At 45.3% G+C, this 18885-nt stretch overlaps 3 protein-coding genes and 1 pseudogene across 11 annotated transcripts in view; 2 read left to right on the top strand and 2 right to left on the bottom strand.

The window, feature by feature from the left end:
- Window positions 1-18885, bottom strand: part of LOC139048115 (uncharacterized) — a 97432-nt gene that overhangs the window by 65621 nt on the left and 12926 nt on the right. The gene's annotated exons all lie outside the window — the stretch shown is intronic.
- LOC135903462 (cytochrome P450 2D15-like) overlaps window positions 1-18885 on the top strand; it is a 185885-nt gene that overhangs the window by 42841 nt on the left and 124159 nt on the right. The window lies entirely within an intron of this gene.
- LOC139047446 (uncharacterized) lies at window positions 3013-10901 on the top strand (annotated as a pseudogene).
- On the bottom strand, window positions 10995-15785 carry LOC139047576 (P2X purinoceptor 7-like). Its single transcript, XM_070521429.1, has 3 exons — window positions 15745-15785; window positions 15206-15421; window positions 10995-11679 (listed from the first exon to the last, which is right to left on the bottom strand). The coding sequence occupies exons 1-3, from the start codon at window positions 15777-15779 to the stop codon at window positions 11523-11525; spliced, it is 408 nt and encodes a 135-aa protein (XP_070377530.1). The 5' UTR covers window positions 15780-15785; the 3' UTR covers window positions 10995-11522.

An 18885-nucleotide genomic window follows, 5' to 3' on the forward strand; every position in this document is an offset into this window, starting at 1 on the left:
GGAGTCTACGTAAAAAACGAACGACACTTCTGTTTTGTCGAAAACGGAGGAAACATACATTAAAAAGGCAAAAAAAATCGTTTATCGTCCGCACTTCCAAAAACGGAGAATTTCCGTAAATTGTGGCTAGCGTAGCAAAAGTGGAAATTGCAGGTATACGCGCATATCTCTTTGAGGCAATGACTGTTATCATAAATAGAAATCAGAAAATATTTTGTGGTAGAGGTGAGGCACTCATTCTCACGCGTACTCACTCGTTAGTACTCATTAGCAGTCTAGCGGTAACACAAGTTTGGACTGCGCAAGCCAAAGGTGGCGACACTTCACTTGGTTCGCTGCGCCTGTGGTCGTCAGGTTCTCCGATTTTCATCAGCGCCGTGTGACCCATCTTTTGCAAAGTGTTGCAAGGAAATATATGGACACTACAGGTGGATTTTTGTTATCGCCGTCACCGTCGCCGTTATGTCCCGTATAAAGTCCAATGACGGTAACAGCATCGCCGCACCCCGTGGGCTGTATATGCGAGTGAAATCGTGCAAAGGGAGCCAACGATCGCAGCGCAGTATGGGACGTGCAAGGAAGGAAAGTAGGGAGAAAGCAGGCCTTCTTCCGTCGCACCCAAAACAGAGGGGGGGGGGCGGTGTAGTAATGGGGGCGGCGTTGTACTCCGGCAGCAACCGTGTATTCCACGGCCACGCGTGCCCTTTCGTGAAAGCGACATGCGTTGGGTGCAGGGACAAGGCATTCTAGGGGCGCCGATGGCTCATACCATTGTGTGCGCTGCGTTTTCGTCGCTCAATCTGCACTGAAGCGATAGCCAGCGGGAAACGTCCCTTAGTTCGCTGCTGCTGCCGTCTTTCCCCACGCCAGCGTATCGCCAATGAGTGTTCGCTATCATCGAGTGGGATTTGTTCATTTTTGCCTTTGCGCCCTGACACCATGCTTGTTCATTTAGTTAGCAAGCGAATATTCAAAATTTTATACGGACGATAAAAGTACTATCCTTACTTCGTATAGATGTCTACTCATGTGCTATCGCAAACGATTGTTTCGCCTTTCGGGCAAAACTGCGGCTTTTTTTTCCGCTATGCATATTGAAAGTATCGAAGGTTATTGCGATGTAGAAACGGCCATGTGTGGCTCGTACATGCAATCCGAAGCTGCTGAAAACCGAGTAACGAGAAACACGATGGAAGACGCTGATGTACATTCAGTGACCTTAAGTGCAATGGTCCTCCACGGCTTTTGAATGGCAATGCCCGTATCACATGCATAATTCACGCTGCGACTCAGTGCCCATTTCAGCGTGGTGTCTAATAGCGCAGGCTGGTGTCATTCATATATCGGAGCGTGTCTTCCTCCTTGAGAAGCGTGCCTTCCTCCTTAAGAGACTGACGTGGTTGAAGATTTAGTCCGCTTCTAGATAGAGGCAAAGAAATGGACACGTTTACACGGCGCTCGTGTAAATGTGTACCTTTCTTTGCTTTCGTCCGAAACAGTGTTGAGCTTTGAAAACAAATGCATACGAACTATACTCGCGGGCAAATTTTCGCGACATTGAAGGAAAGCTAAGCGGGCAAAGTGAGCACACGTAACCATGCTCCTGAATATGCTTCTGAAATGTCATTGGCGTTACTTTAAGAAGGGAACTGAAAAAAAAACATTAAAGGGACACTAAAGGTTACCAAAAAGTCAAGTTAAAGTGGTAGAGCAATGTTCTAGAACGTCTAAGGCGTCAATATAATCGCAAACAGAGCTTTAGTAACCGAGAAATTGAGGTAAATGCATGACACGATTTGAGACCCCCCAGCGACATTCCGGTACTAAACTGATGACGTAAGATCTCCCCGTAATTTATGTTACTAATACTCAACTACTCGTATTAAAAATATCATTTCATTCGATTATAAGACGGAAGAAAATGCTACTTGTCTACGTCTACTCGATTCTAACAAAAAATAAGATTTTGACGTTACCCTGTATGGGTGGTCGAAAGGTTTCGTTTTCGCTCGACTCTGCGCCGCGCACGCATTGGAGTTTCAGTAGTTTCGGTATCGCGTCGTGCTGTGCGGGTTCTGATGGCTCGTGAAACTTTCATTTGGAACAAGCAGCGAGAATGCCACGTCCATGTGATGTCGTGGGATGCCCGAACGGTCCGCGGAACTTGGCCAAGGGCAACGGCGAATCCAACGTTACCTATCACCGTTTGCCAAGGAGTGAACCTCTCCGTTCGAAGTGGTTAAGTGCCGTACCTCTGCTACAACTCCTTGGCAAAGAGCCGAAAAATCGCGTAGTGTGCTCGCTGCACTTTCTTCCAGAGGATTACGAGTTGAACGCCGACTTACTGAAGTCGTCTGGAGTGCCTATCAAAGCAATACTTTCCCGTAGCGCTGTTCCGTCGGTCTTGCCTGCATTCTCCGAAGCGCAAGAACAACTGCAGGACGAAGACGGGGCGGTGAGTGCGGCATTTTGTTTCCACGAATGAAAAGCTACAAATGTGCGAATATGTACAGCCATGACATAAAGTTGCTTGTATTTTCAGGCTGAACGTAGCGAATCACAAGCCAGCGCTTCGACAGTCGACACCTCCTACAAAAGCGACGTACAGGTACGCAAAATGCGCGAAAACTGGCCATTACTGGCGCTCTCGCTCGATGACTGCAATGACAGAAATCACTGCACAAACTTGTTGCACCTGACGTGTTCGTTATTTTCTGGGCGACTCGTGACGCGGGGACAGATGCAAGCCTCTCGTCGAGCCCTGCCGAACAAAGTTGCAGTAGCGTTGGAAATACGAAATCTGTACAAGTTCGTCTGCCCGGCAACAGCATTGGTGAGTTTGCTTCTGGTAATGTTGGCATCAGCACTTACATTCAAGGAATGTTCATTTTGATCACAGGTAGTCTCATTTCCATTTACAGTAATAGTTAAAGCAATTCTCACCTACAATGGTCAGTTGAATAGCTTTTTTCCAACGCGACTTTTATTGCAGGAGTTCAAGTTAACACAACAATGAAGGAAACAAAGGAAAAGGGAACGCAGGTTTGCAGGCGAAGGAAGCCCGTGACGTCAACACCTGTGAAGAGGCGTTATAGTGCTCGAAGAGCTGATGGAGCCAAGCGATGGCGACAAACATCTAGACAGGAGGCCAGCTTTCTCACCTCACCTGATGCATCACCGGTAGCTTGCAAAGCTGACAGGCATGACACGACATATGAGCCAGACAACTCGACTTGTACCTTGGATGCAACATTAGCTGATGAGTGAGCAGGACTTATATTTTACTACATAGGAACCCATGCTCAATAATAGTGACACGCAATGATAAAGAGATGAAGTAGCAACTCCCGACACTAATTCCGTTTCTTAGAACCATTCCCCTTTGCAAAAAAGAGCTCAAATGCCATAAGTCTTGGAGATTGACTTTGGACAGTGTTTTTTGCAACTTTAATCAACACAAATTAGACAGCAAGGTTCAAGATTACCGTTAGAATTTATAAGGAAAAAAACCCTCACAATCAGGATGAAACTTTCACAAAATTATTTCTAGCGCTTTCTATTATGAGTGTCATGACAAGAAGTGTTTCCTGGAGTAATTGGTGCAGCATAATTTATGGAACAGTACCTCCCAGATATAGTGAGGCAATTTATTAATCATGGTGTAAACAGTGTGTATTGTCAAATGCATATATTTGTGAAACCTGACCGTGAGCACTTCCTTTTCCAGAAGCGACGAAGATGCGCATGCAAACCGGAAGGACTACTTCCTTGTCCACAGCACCTGCCTGGTCACCCTTCTGAGTCAGTGCCGCACTTGTTTATCAGCTTCGTGCACAGTGAAGCTGTTTTACACTGGCACACGCATTACAGCAGAAACTGAATGTCCACACGCACATGTGCATACGTGGTCCAGCCAGCCACTTGTTGGAACCAAGCCGAGGGGCAACATCGACCTGGCAACGGCTCTGCTTTTTTCCGGCTCAAGTCCTACTAGTGCTCTCAGGATGATGCGGCTGATGGGTGTGCAAGTCATGAGCGACCAGGCTTTCTTCAATTACCAGAAGGCATACCTTCTTCCTTCAGTCACCACGGTAAATGCACAGCTTCCACTTTTCATAATGCCAACCTGCAGTACCTCTGGCAGCATTCAAATATGCGCAAAAGGCACTTTATTTCGAACCTGAGTATTAGTTCTAAGCTTACTTTCACCAAGAGAGAGAGAGAGAAATTTATTTACAGAAAGGCAGAGAGGTCGGCCTGAGCTATAACTTGCTCTGGCCTGCTACTCTACACTGGGGAGAAGGGACGGGGAGGAAAAGGGCTGATGATTGATGATGGTATAAGGAAGAGATGCGTATAGACAAATTCACAGAGTTGTGGCATCTCTAAAGCCGTGCCTCCAGCTCAGTGGCTTGGAGAAAACCTATAGCGGCACTTGTTACCAGGGCTGCGCTGTTTGCATTAGGCCAAGGACCTAGAAGAAACTCGTCTGATAGCGGTCTCTTATGGATCGCTGCAATGGAAGAGACCATTTGCTGTCGCTGTTGCGTGTACGCGGGACACACGCAAAATGTATGTTCAAGTGTTTCTGGCGCCGCGCAGTATTCAGTTTGGGCTAGTATCACTGGCACCTATCGTATGTCTATAACAGTTGGTGAATGCGACACCATGGCGAATCCGGTGCACCGTGCTTGTGTGGCTTTTTTTGAACTTGTGAGGCATACGAAATTTCATTTCTTGGTCCCATTTGTGTAATCGCTTGTGTCGTCGATCTGGTTGGGTCCAGTGTTCCAACGTACGGTTGCGTATTACTTTCACCAATGTGAACATACATTATTATGATGTTGTGCAGTTCATTGCATCAGTAATGAAAGAACAGTAAATTGGATTGCCATTTTCATTTTATTCAGAACCTCTATATCGCTGATATTACAGCTTTTACAGACTTTGGCATTCCACGCCAAGGCAACCAACATCAATTTTTTTCCTTTCTTCTATTGCTGCCAGGAATGTAACTGAAAAAAATTGTAAGTGTTGGTTGTTGCAGGAAAGCATTTCCTTCAGCCAAAGGATATATTTTTTTCATAAGGCTATTCGGTGAAAACTGGTCCTGGTAGTACTGTGTAAGCTAATGTAATGCATTGGTGGCTCAGATGAGTATGGCTGAAGAATGTAACTTCGTAACGTCAGAAATTCAGCAAATTTGTCCTGCATAATTGAAAATGTAACTGCACTACTTGGGACAAGAACAAAAATCAATGAGTAGGCGAGGACAGGCACTGCCTTTCTGATGGGTCTCTGTATTATACATGTGCTACACATGTACATGCCGTATGCTAGAAACAAAGAATTGAAGTGCAGCATAGATAGAACACCAATGAAAACATGACAAGCTTATGTTTCTGGCTGTTAGGTGGAAAGGGTAACTTGCAAGTATGACAAGGTATTACTAACACCCTACATGCATCTTGTTTCCTGCCTTAAAAAAATATCGAACAGCATGTAGGAGTGCAAATAGTTACCTTCCATCCCACATAAACACTATATTTCCAATGCAACACAAAAGAAAATGCAAATGTGTTGCCAGGCAGCAGATGCATTATGTTTAAATGACTCCCTGCATGAGCACAATAACAATGTGCACAATGATGAACTAGGCATTTTAGTGAATCGTTGTCATGCCTGTGGGGTGCAATCTTTGTTTGAAGAAGCCCAGATAGTGTGGGAAGGCACACTGTGAATGAGCAATCCACCTATCTCATTACTGCAGAAATAAATGCTGTCTTCGACGATCATGGGCATGCTGTGCAGGCAATAGCAAGTCATGTTTTCACTGGTGCTTAATTAATCTGTGCTGCACTTCATTATTCCTTTGTTTCCAGTGTACAATGCATTTACACTATCGTTTGTAATAGACCGTCTCAATGTAATGTCACAGGCTGACCTTCTCTGCTTGTCGACTTATGGTAATGTGCAGCACAAACGATGAGGACAACAAACTGTGCGGAATGATCCCCGATATAACTACATTTAATTCCAAAAAAACGCCTGTTGGAATACAAACAAAAAGTTAGTAAACCCAGCTATTACACAAGAAGGAAATCCAGCTATTATACAAGATGAACAAAAAGACAGATGGAAACAAACCGCAAGGACAACACGGATTTAAAGATATAAATAACGTATGTGTGGACACCAGGTGCATGAAAATGTGAGAGACTAGTTGAAAATCACGTTCTCAAAAACTATGCACCTGACCAGTCCTTGTGCGACAAGGTTACTTTGGATTGTAAAACAGATATTGATGTCTGGCTGACACGCATGATCCCTCTTTTCTTTATGTTGCATGCCTCTGCCAGCTTGTGGGTCCTCTGATTTCCGTGCTGCAAAATCACATCAGCATCACTAAAAATTGGCATGTGAACTAGTCGAGGTATAGCACATACATAAAAAAGGAATCGCGTGCATCAGGCAGACATCGGTATCACATTTAGAAAGCAAGTAACCTTGCATAGTTTTTGACAAGCAATGATTTTTAACTAGTGTGTCACTTTTTAATGTACCTGATCAGTTTTGTTGCATTTATAAGTCTGCGTTATCCTCAAGGTTTGTATCTCTTACTGTCGTTATCGTCGTGTCATAGCTGGGTTCACGTATCTTCTTTTCTATTAAAACAAGCAATTTCTGTGAATAAAATGCAGTTGGAGTTCAATGCTCGTCCTGCGCAGTTGTTTGTCCTCATCGTTCGATCTGCCCGTTACTATGAATGCAACCAACTTGCCCAATGTTCCGTTCTTTCAAGCATCTATTTATGTCCTCGTCCCCAGTCACATTTTGAATCACTGTGAAGCGCACTCATTAGGACTTTCTTGCTAACTAGTTGGTTCACACTTAAAGGAAGGTTAAAACTGCATGAACAAACTAGGGGAAGCAAAGGAATACACAAGTCTGCACTCATGGTGTATTGTGTGTTCCTTCTACTTGTATTTGTTTTTTTGCGCAGTTTTAACCTTCCCATGCTCATTAACAGCATGAATTCTTTTAGCAAACCTCTCTGTCCCCTGTGCCACTTTTGTGCTTGAACTCTACTCGTGAATTCCTTACAGGTCTGGGATGAGCATCAGAAATCTTTGCTGACAGAGCTCAGCGATACCAGCCTGCAGCTTTGCGGGGATGGGCGATGTGATTCCCCTGGCTACAGCGCCAAGTTCCTCTCATACTCCTTCCTGTGCCCTAAAAAGAGAAAAATCGTACATACAGAGCAAGTTCAAGTGAAGGAGGTAAGTCAAGCAAAAAGCAGTTCAGATGCTTTCATGATAGGTCTTATTATGCAAGCAACATTTACCCCAGCCAACTAAAATATGGCATGCAACGTTGACATGCAATCCGAGCCGTTCAGTGGCTCATCGCAGTAAAGAGGTGGTCCTTCTTTCGAGATTTCTGAACTGGGTATTGCTACGATTACATTTTTCAGGCTGTATATTAATACCTGAAATACCGGGCGCTGAATAAGAAACACCAATGTATGAAAGCCTCTAACCCTACAGCTAGAAAAGAACTAGCAGAACTTTCCAAGTTAATCAACAAGCGAAAGACAGCTGACATAAGGAAGTGTAATATGGATAGAATTGAAGATGCTCTCAAGAATGGAGGAAGCCTAAAAGCAATGAAGAAGAAACTAGGAATAGGCAAGAATAAGATGTATGCATTAAGAGACAAAGCCGGCAATATCATTACTAATATGGACGAGATAGCTCAAGTGGCTGAGGAGTTCTATACAGATTTATACAGTACCAGTAGCACCCACGATGATAATGGAAGAGAGAATAGTCTAGAGTAATTTGAAATCCCACAAGTAACGCCAGAAGAAGTAAAGAAAGCCTTGGGAGCTATGCAAAGGGGAAGGCAGCTGGAGAGGATCAGGTAACAGTAGATTTATTGAAGGTTGGTGGGCAGATTGTTCTACAAAAACTGGCCACCCTGTATACGCAATGCCTCATGACCTCAAGTGTACCAGAATCTTGGAAGGACGCCAACATAATCTTAATCCATAAGAAAGGGGACTCCAAGGACTCCAAAGCAGGAGGCAGCAGAAAGTTAGGTGGGCGGATAGGATTAAGAAGTTTGGAGGGACAACATGGCCACAATTAGTACATGACCGGGGTGGGCGAAGCATAGGAGAGGCCTTTGCCCTGCAGTGGGCATAGCCAGGCTGATGATGATATCAATACCAGCGGTGTTTTCTGTGCATTCCTGTTTTGCAGAGTGAACAAGTGCAGGCAAGTGCCCAAATGGAAAAAGGGGGCCTCGTAAGAGGTCTCAAATTTCTTTCTGAGCAAGGCGTGACTGTGGGCTCATTGACTACGGACCGCCACTCGGGAATTAAGAAGCACATGCGGCTGCAACATCCGGACATCGATCATCACTTAGATGTGTGGCATGTTGCAAAGGGTACGAAAAAATTCATGTTGTTCGCTTGCAACAGATGGCCTGTGCGTCACCTAGTGCACTTACTGAATGTACATGTCATTGTATAATGGATTGTTCAGTGGATACGTATGCTAAGAAAAGGAAATTCATACAATCACGATTATACCGCTGCTGTGATGGTTATTGCAACATGGCCACGTTTGTCGTAATGTGCTCATTATACTGCTTTCGTCACCCCATCGTGATCATGATACTTTCGTTGTACTGCCTTCATCATTCCATCGGCATCATTATTCATAATTTCATCGTCCATGTCTCATGAGTGTCGTCATACACTTGTCATGCGATCATGATCATGGCTAACCCTGGTGATGAAAAAAATTTCAGTACGAAGCATAAATTCTTTAGCGTGTCAAATTTCACCAGAAAAGGATTTCAGATAAGGAGGAACAATTGTGCTTTGTAAAAATCGTACTTCTTATTCAGCACTTGGCCCATTTGTCTGCGTTGTTCTTTACACTATATTAAAATTTCCTGAAACTGAACTAGTCCATAAATAAATACTACTACATGCCTGTTGTGTGCACATTGTTCGTTCAGCTCCTACAGGAAGTTGATTTGGGATTTTGAAGGAGTGTTATGGCTTTTATCGCGGTAGGCTATTCACTGCCCTCATGGCTCCTCTGTTCATACCCCTTTAGTATTCAAGCTGTATCAGCCTTGGTTAGATTCTCAGGCACATGATTCCTTTAATGAGTTTGCTTGCAACCTTGGTTCATACAATGCATACCAGTGCTGCTATATCTTTACGAGGCTTATGGTACGCAAAATGCAGATCCACCTGACATGGAGCAATAGTGTATTGTGGCGTTGCCTTGTTGCAGGCATCAGGAAAAAGCTGACTGCAGCTTCCCGAAGGGCTGGATGCAGTGCCATTACAGAATGGACTCAAGCCATCACCAACCACCTGTACTGGTGTGCATGCGCTTGCGGTGGCAACGGGGACATGCTGGTGGCAGCATGGAGTAGCATGCTGAACCACATTAAGAACAGACATGAAGGACATGGTGGCCTGTACCCCCGCTGTCTTCATGGACAATCCCGCCGCATGTGATGGCTCACTGCTGGTAGGCATAAATAACCAAAGAGCACCAAGATAAAGTGCATGAAAGAGCTGTATTTATAATTCCCTTTCTTGTCAGACTCTCCAGCCTACAAGCAAATTGAGCGCATTGTGGCAGCACCACTGTTGCTGAAAGACATCCGCCAGTTGTCACCATCTGTTCAGACATACAGCCTGGAGTCCTTCCACAGTGTTCTGAATGGTTTTGCCCCGAAGTCAACTGCATTCACATATGAAGGCATGAAGGCCCGGTGAGTTTGCATAAGCTAATGTTCTAGCAATGAAACTACAGTGGATTATTAATGCTGAAACAAAATAATTTTCTAGCACACTGATTGCTGCGCTTCATTTCAATGAGAACTCCCAGCGAGAGCAAGGAAGGAGCTGTGATGGTGCAGAACAGTGGCGCATAAAGTCCTCCAAGGTCAGGCAAAGTACCTTAACAGCATGTGCACTCAAGACAGCTCCCACATTTGGCAAGTCAATTTGAAAATACTTGCTGTGCTATGGTTTGCCTACTATTGCAATATGTTATGCAGCAATGTTTGTAAAAAAGGGAATGTTTTAGTCCTGCTGTACTGTCTACCAAAAGCATCGATATCTCTTGCAATGGAGAGTGAAGTGACTGCGACAGCTGTTTTTCACAGAAATTTTCTTAACCTTCATGGCAGTCTGTCCAATGAAGACATTTCGCCAGATCAGTGGAATTTTGCTCAAGATTGCCATGTACTGCCAAAAGCTGTACATCCTAGAGATGTGTCACTGAAAGGGTGCAATGACAGACACTTTGCGATACATAACGTGGAACATTTGAATGGCCAATGCTTCCGGAGCAACAATGAAGTCAAAGAGGTGAAACGCTTCCTCAATGGGCTGGCAGCGGAGGTCTATGACATTGGGGTACAAAAATTGGAGCACTCTGCAAAAATGCGTAGAAAAAAGATTGCGATTATGTAGAAAAATAGAGTAAAGTTTCACTTTTCCAATGATGTTAATTTTTATGAGATTAAACAATGTTGTCTGTTTGTGAAATTGATGGTAACCTTATTCCTGGATGAACTCTAGTATATGGAGTGTTTGTATATGCCTTAGGACGTCCCCCCTTTTAGGTGTGTGCAGGTATGAAAGGGAAGAAATGCAATAATCTGTTGAACTTTTCTTTTTTTTAGACTATGTGAAAGACCTGCACAAGAAAGTGATGGAGCTGTGCGCAGAGTATGAAACATTCTCCAAAGCACTTGCACAAGTAGAGGAAAGTGTTCCAGCTGCATTCTCATCTCGGAATGACCAAAGAGTGCACAAGAGAGACCTTGTAGCTACACACAAAGCACGGTTCCTCAAGTTCTGATGCAGTGCACAGATCGGCATCACACATTTTCTTGACTGTTCCCTGACCGTTAACAATGTACTCATTTTCAAAGTGATCATTTCATTCCAAAAAGCACTAGCCGCAACCCATACGATACAAAAATGTTAGCTTGTATGCTAGTTAGACGGGCAAATGTAGCTTCACTTTGAGCGAGTGCACCGTTAGTGTGGTTGTAAGAAATTACTTTGTTGTGTCGCTTTAGAAAACAATGCCAAAACAAAGGAAACAGCCAGACAGGAGAGAACATTGTTATTTCCTGTTCTGATGAAACGTGTAAACAATATGTCAAATTGCTTGATTTCCTAAGTCCTGGTAAGGAAAGAGTTAAACATGCACACATGATTCTTCCTACTCTGCCATATCGCTGGCATTCTAGTCATCACTAACTTTTCCATTATGTCTTCAGTGACGAAACACATCATCAACAAGAATACAGAATGTTTTACTGCTCAGCACTTTAGCTTTAAAAAACCGACAACCTTGTGACTAGTGACACCTGCTGACAGGTAAGCAGAACATTTTTCGATATCTGATGAGGAACTCAAATGTGCACTGCGATTTATCGATGACACTGCGCTGCTTCCACAATTTTCTTTCCCTCTAAGACTCTGGGTACTTGAATCCTGTGGGCGTTTCTGTGGGAAACGTCACCCGAATTTTCGCGACAGCACACGATGGCAACACAAAACGTTCGCCTTTTCGAAGCCGCCCCCACAGCCAGCGCACAAATTGCCTGTACGCTGTGTACCGGTACCTTCTGTAAAGAAAAAAAAATACAAAACAATTATTACACACTTGCATAGAAACATTGAGTGAATTGAAGGCACTTCACTTGGTTGGATGGATTGATGCTGTGAGTAGCCTCTGTGGAAGAGGCTGCAGGCTATGGCCCCCAAGCATTTTTTTATTAATATTATTAATACAATTTTTTGTGGCCTCAGTTAAACTTGCATCCCATGTTAAATAAGTGCCCAGCAGGCACTGAAAGTAAACAAGCACAGTTGTAGATCTATTCGTCAGCCAGCTGGAGTATAGTGGCTTTACTTCACAAGCCTAGAAGGGGGTGCTCTCTCCCTACAATTCTTTTTTCTCATAAAACTGCTCCATGTTCAATGTAAATACATTTATAATGTCTTTTTAAGTGGCTAGTTCCCTGCTCATATATTACGCGACATAATGTGCCATAACTTTACTTCAACATTAGGTAGCAGTCGACAGCCAGTGTACAAATCCAATGTGATACCAGTTTTTCATTGTTCGCATGTTTACTATAACATGAATGTGTTGCTCACAGTTCTATTAGGAGGTTCCTGTTGGTGTCAGTGAATCCATCCATGTCAACCATGTGTATTAGCAATTTTTTAAAAACACGAACTATTCTTCTACCCATCCGCTACATCTTGTTGCCGCCCATTTTGCCACTTTCAACCCAAAGATATTTTGTACGCATAAACCTTGACCTCTTTTGCTGCATTACTTTATGAATGAGCATACTCAACTGTCCATTTGTACTTTTATTTTGTATATATAGCATTCTAACTGTCATTTTTAATATGTAGCAGTCATTATAGATCAATAGTCCTTGTAAATAAATACAGACTTATCTGCTGTTTGTTGGATTTCTTCTAAATTCCTAACCATCCTGAACTGCTTCTATCACTGCATGAATAAACAAAGTGTTTTGCCAAACAGCTGTTTCAACATCTATTAGCTTTGCTGTTGGGATATGTCATGCAGTATGTGTACATCAAGAGGCTTAGTGGCACAATGTCACAATGAGAAGGCTGGCTAAAAAAAATAGAAAAATGATGCCTACAGACAAACCGACTAAGTATTCCTGAGTGAACCCTTGACAATTCCAAAGTGTGTGATGAGGCCACTATGGCAAATAATGTTAATAATGCAGTGCGCATGACCATTATAAATGAGACAATGCTTTGATGTGCAGCTGTTTCTTAACCAATGCTGAAATTAGGTGCACCAGAGGAGTAACAATCTGGGTGTAACAACTGTATGCAATATGAATTGCATTAAGAGCATCAGAAACATATTTGGATTCATTTGGAAGATCAACTTTACAACAAAAAACTATAGACGTCTCCCCGGTGGTACGTGCGGCCTCCTGGATGAGCATCAGCTTGATCAAACTATATGTATGCCAGGCACATACCCGGAATTTTTTTTCTGCTAGGGGGGGAACACCCAAGGTTTCTATGCAAAATCGGGGGCGGGTCTACTTTTACTAGTACAAACTTTAAAATTTTCCATCGCTCACTTAAAGGCGCGTCGCAAACCCACAAAATGGAAAAGAAACAAGGTGAACAAGAAGAAAGAAACAACAAACTCACGCAGGAAAGAGGCACAGAAAGGGCACTGCCAAGAACAAGCAAAATGAAGATTTCTAGTAGTGTTTTTCTAAGTAGCTCTGGATGAATTATAGTGAAAGATGTGTTTGCAGAACAATCGCAGTTCTTTTAGGTCCCTCGTTTCCTGCTCTACCAAGTGAAGTACTAAGGCCCCTGGAGTTTCACACAATAATTACTAGATAGCTCTGGGGTCGTGTCTAAGGGAGCTGCAATGGGAGCAGTTGAGCCAGCATGGCAATTATGGGAAGTACACGGATTTGCCTAAACTTCATTCTTTTGGCTTGATACGGCTTTGCAAACTCGTCATTTTCGACAATGTACCGCACAGTAAATAATTAAATAAACAAACATTATTAAAATTGTCCGACCGCAGGATTCAAACACAGGACCGCTAGGCATAGACGTTCGATACTGAAATCATTATGCTGCGGTGGTCCGCATCGACACGTGACAACGCCCTTATGAATTTATTGCGGGCACGCCAGTACTTTGAGATGCTAGGCGCGTTTCGATTTGGCCACCTCGACAAGCTGAACCGTTGCAATTAGCAGTGATTGTTTGCGTTTGTAGCATCTTCTGCACTTGGAAAAGTATACATTGCTTTGAAATTTATGACAATGAATGCATGCAAGTTGTGATAAACAAATCCACAAACACGAAGATCAGACAAATACGTGTACTTCCATCATTTCTATGGTGGCTCAACAATTGAAGCACCAGAGTTACTTATTGTTCGAAACTTCATGTCAAAACCGACTCGTAGTGTTATTTGGGAAGTTGTGTAATGATGCGTGGCCGCTAGTCCCATACAACCGTGTGGAGCACAGGACGCTATGGTTGTAGACGTACTGCGCCCACCGTGGAAGGTTATTATTATGGGGTTTTCATGTGCCAAATCCACTTTCTGATTATGAGGCACGCCGTGGAAGGTTAGAAAAGCGCCCACATAGGCACAGCAAATAAGTGCCTACGTCGGGCGGCTTGACTGATAACTGTAGAAGAGCAATTCAAAACGCACGGAATCATTCTCCACTTCTGGCGGCGTTTTCTCTACTTCCTTTTTAAATAAAAAGATTTTCATCCATAAATATTTTCATAAACAACGGCTTAATTTTTTCCATTTTTGCAACTCTTTTTCCCGTTGCCACTTTTCCACGAAAAATACTCTACATTCAAGGGAAAAACCAGACGAGGTAACAGGTACATTCACATTGCTTATGGGTTCAAGAGTTATTGCAAGGTTTGATTCAAATTTTGAAATTTTTAGGGATCACTAGGAAATGTAGATCGATGAAAATATATCAATGGGGCCTTTCTAATGGCAGCACCTTCAGATTTTGAAACAAACATCAAAATAATGAGAAAGGCGAAAACATTCCGCCATTCTTTAGGTGGGAGAATATCGGTCTATTTCATGCCCTCAGTTCAGTGACTTTTACCTTTCCCTTGACCTGATCAGGGATCGCTTCTATGCCTTGGCCATAACAATACTGTAACAGCAGCCCAGTGTTGACCACGGAATAGCTGGCAAGTCTCAAGATTGATTTGGCGGTGCTTTAGGCGTGGCCGGGAGGAGAAAGGGGGGCACCCCCCCCCCCGGGCCCCTCCTTGGGTACGTGCCTGATGTATGCTCTCCTGCCCTACACACACCTAGAGATTTGATATGCAAAAAATTTTCATTTCTGATGCCAACAATTGTCGACTGGAAGTCTTGACCTTGCTGTGTTTGCAAACTAATTCTGTTAACATACTGAAAGAAATAGTTCATGTTCTCTGTTTGTCCCTTCCAAAACAACCCGAGTAGGCGAACAGCATTTAAAAAAGTTGACGTGTTTGCTTGGTTAATAAGCTATGTGTTTTAGCGATGCACGTTTATTTCATTGGTCGAAAGAAAGCTGTGCAAGAACAAGAACTTACTTGTGCATTTCATCGTCCATGGTGTGCCCCCATGAACGAAGTTCCAGGTAGGCCACACGGAGCACGGCAACGTTCAGACACAGAACATTGAAGTCTGGATGTTCCGTGATGCAACCCTGCGGTTGGGCGAGACTTACGGGTGCACCCATCTCGCGACAGCACAGACACTCGTGCTCGAGGAAGTTCGCGAGCACCTGGCAGTGCCCACATTCGCACCTGTAATGTGTAATGCAAAAGTAACAGCAATGCACGAACCAGAAGCCGGTACAGATTACACACGCTATTCGCAATGTTGCGTCCGGCACTGTTGACAGCTCGACTCAGGTCCATCCAACACGAAGCTACAGGCACCGTGCTTGTTTAGGGCTTGGCCCTGAAATGCTTTCAATTGTTAAAACACGAAAATGACACGCCGCGCCATAGCTGGCCGCAAAGGAGAAAACGAGCAGGTTTCGATTAGATTTAACTGCGCATTGCGAATTGCAGGTAACGTTTCTAAGCGACCGATGCAGCACGTAATAACAAGCATCTGTACGTACCAGTCTGTGCTTGAAAGTCGCGACGGCATGTCCATACCGTCTTCTTCGCCCGAGGTCCCATCGCTGCTCCCCTCGATGCTTTCCCGCTCCGGAGAGCCGGTGTCGAGGGCGCCGTCGTAGTACGCAACGACGCCGGCAGCGCGAGCCCTCAGCAGCAGGTCGCGCTCGTCAGTGCTCAAATCGCTGAAGTTGAGCCCAGCATCGCGAGCCAATGTGTCGTTGTCAGGGTCCATCGCGACGAGCGTCGAAGTTTACGTCATAGAATGAGGTACCAGCTTATGGTCGCGCGTTTCTCGTTCCGCTAGCCATCATACTGCCGCCATGCTGCCGCTTTCGCTCTGCTGTTGGCTCTGTCTTGGCTCCGTTTCTGGCCGCGCGTTCGCGTTTTGCGCAGAAAAGCCGTAGCGCCGTCTGTGGACGCCGTTCCACTCACCGACGGCGCAACGTCACTATGAGACCGTGATGTCACTTCTCCTCGATCGGAGGGCGGGCGATTTAAACTGTGCTAGAGGCACGCGGACGCTTCAAAACGCATTTTCTCTTAAAATAAGTCTCTCCTTGGCACGAAACAAGCGTTTCGAGGTTTCTGGGGTGGTATTTCAACAGTCCACATTGAATTAATAGTAACCTTTAGTGTCCCTTTAACACCTTACAGACCTCAGAACTTATCTCAATATAAATGTCAAGGTACACCACTGGGTGGTAATCTTGACTAATTATTGATTTTTCCCTACGCACTCAGATAAATACAAAACCATTGCTTGCGGAAGTTACGATGACTCAGTGTCCTAACCAAATAAACTGATAAGGCTTGGGAATTCTGCCGACGACTTGACACAATAATACATAGGCGGAAGGGCCCCTCTCTACAGATTTCTGCAGGACCAAGGCCTCTATTAGCGATCATCCCCACCAGTGCCCGACGGTCACTACATCGCGGCTCCTATGCAAGACGTCCTCCTTACACACGGGATCACACTACCTCATACTATTTTATCTATTACGGCGAATTGCGTCTGCCTGCCAGTGGTAAATTTTGCCTTGACGACCCAAGTGCTGCCACGCGGGATGTCTCTGGCCCAACTTTGCTCATTCGAGGATCACTCTGTAGCATCGATTTCAGTAGACGACAATTCAACCGATCCTCCTCTACCATCGCAGTCGGCAACTTGTACCATCGCCAACTTACAGAAAATGATTGCACCCGACATGCCGTCCGAGCACGCTCGTGCGCTCTACGGCGTTCTGATTTCCTACCAAGATATTTTTGACTTTAACGATCGTCTTTTGGCCCAAACAACAGCTGTTAAACATCGCATTAATACCGGAGATGCCCCTCCTATTCATCGCCGCCCGTATCGAGCATCACCGGCTGAGCGTCAAGTGATTCACACCGAAGTTCGCAAAATGCTTGCCAAGAACATTATTGAACCGTCATGTAGTCCATGGGCGTCACCGGTTGTGCTGGTAAAAAAGAAGGATGGCTCATGGCGCTTTTGCGTGGTTTATCGGCACCTTAACAGGGTTACCAAAAAGGACGTGTATCCCCTACCTTGGATTGATGACGCCCTTGACTGCCTCCGTGGTGCTCGCTATTTCTCCTCTATTGACCTTCGCTCCGGCTATTGGCAGATTGCCGTGGACGACCTCGACCGCGAGAAGACTGCCTTTGTAAAACCCGACGGTCTTTATCAATTCAAGGTGATGCCGTTCGGCCTATGTAACGCTCCTGCCACTTTTGAACGCATGATGGACTCCCTTCTTCACGGTTTCAAATGGTCCACGTGCCTGTGCTACTTGGACGACGTTATAGTATTCTCCCCAACATTCGCTACGCACCTCGAGCGCCTCTCAGCAGTCCTGGACGTTTTTCGGCGAGCCGGTCTGCAACTCAACGCATCGAAGTGCCAATTCGGCCGTCGCCAGATTACCGTCCTTGGACATCTCGTTGACGCGAACGGAGTGCAACCGTACCCAGGCAAGATCCATGCTGTTACGCACTTCCCTGTTCCGAAGTGTGTCAAAGATGTGCGCAGCTTCATCGGCCTTTGCTCGTACTTCCGCCGTTTCGTCAAAAATTTCGCGGCCATAGCACGACCACTAACCGAGCTTTTGAAAAAAGACGCCCCTTTCCAGTGGGGCGATAACGAGGCCTCTGCATTCTCGCTTCTCATCGATCTTCTCACAACGCCTCCCGTTCTGGCCCATTTCGATCCTTCTGCGCCTAGCGAAGTCCGTACTGATGCCAGCGGTCACGGAATTGGCGCAGTACTGGCACAACGCCAGCGTGGCCACGACCGTGTTATCGCTTACGCCAGCAGGCTCCTCTCGCCCGCGGAGCGCAACTATTCCATCACTGAGCGTGAGTGTCTGGCCCTAGTTTGGGCGGTTGCGAAGTTCCGCCCATACTTATATGGCCGACCTTTTTCCGTTATCACAGACCATCACGCGCTTTGTTGGTTATGCTCATTGAAAGACCCATCAGGAAGACTTGGTCGCTGGGCCTTACGCCTCCAAGAATATTCGTTCTCTGTCACCTACAAATCTGGCCGCCTACACAAGGACGCTGACTGCCTGTCTCGCTACCCGGTAGACGAGCCTGACGACGCCGACAGTAGTACCGCCGACGGCATTTTCTCTGTGTCTGCCTTCGCTAACATCGCCGATGAGCAGTACCGAGACCTATCGCTGCGAGTACTCATCGAGCCTCTGCGCTCTGCACCTACCGACGCATCCGTTCGCCGATATGTCCTCCAGGGCGGCATTCTGTACCGAAGGAGCTTCCTCCCTGATGGCCCTGATCTTCTTCTTGTCGTGCCAAAACATCTACGACAGACTGTGCTCTTTCAGTTGCATGACGCACCCACTGCAGGACATCTTGGCGTAACCCGCACGTACGACCGCGTCCACCGCCGCTTCTATTGGCCTGGTCTTGCTCGCTCCGTCCGACGCTATGTTGCTGCCTGTGATCCCTGCCAGCGTCGGAAAACGCCTCAGGTGCTACCTTCCGGTCATCTCCAGCCGATCACCGTCCCTGTGGAACCGTTTTTTCGTGTTGGATTAGACCTCCTCGGTCCCTTTCCCACGTCATCCTCTGAGAACAAATGGGTAGCCGTCGCAACTGATTACGCCACCCGATAC

This window comes from Dermacentor albipictus, chromosome 7, assembly GCF_038994185.2.
Source record: "Dermacentor albipictus isolate Rhodes 1998 colony chromosome 7, USDA_Dalb.pri_finalv2, whole genome shotgun sequence".
NCBI lineage: Eukaryota > Metazoa > Arthropoda > Arachnida > Ixodida > Ixodidae > Dermacentor > Dermacentor albipictus.

Coding starts and splice junctions, on each gene's coding strand:
- LOC139047576 (XM_070521429.1), bottom strand. CDS start 15,779: ATGGACATGCCGTCGCGACTTTCAAGCACAGACTG. Junction 15,422..15,744: donor CGACTTTCAAGCACAGACTG/GTACGTACAGAT, acceptor TACACATTACAG/GTGCGAATGTGGGCACTGCC. Junction 11,680..15,205: donor ATGGACGATGAAATGCACAA/GTAAGTTCTTGT, acceptor TTTTCTTTACAG/AAGGTACCGGTACACAGCGT.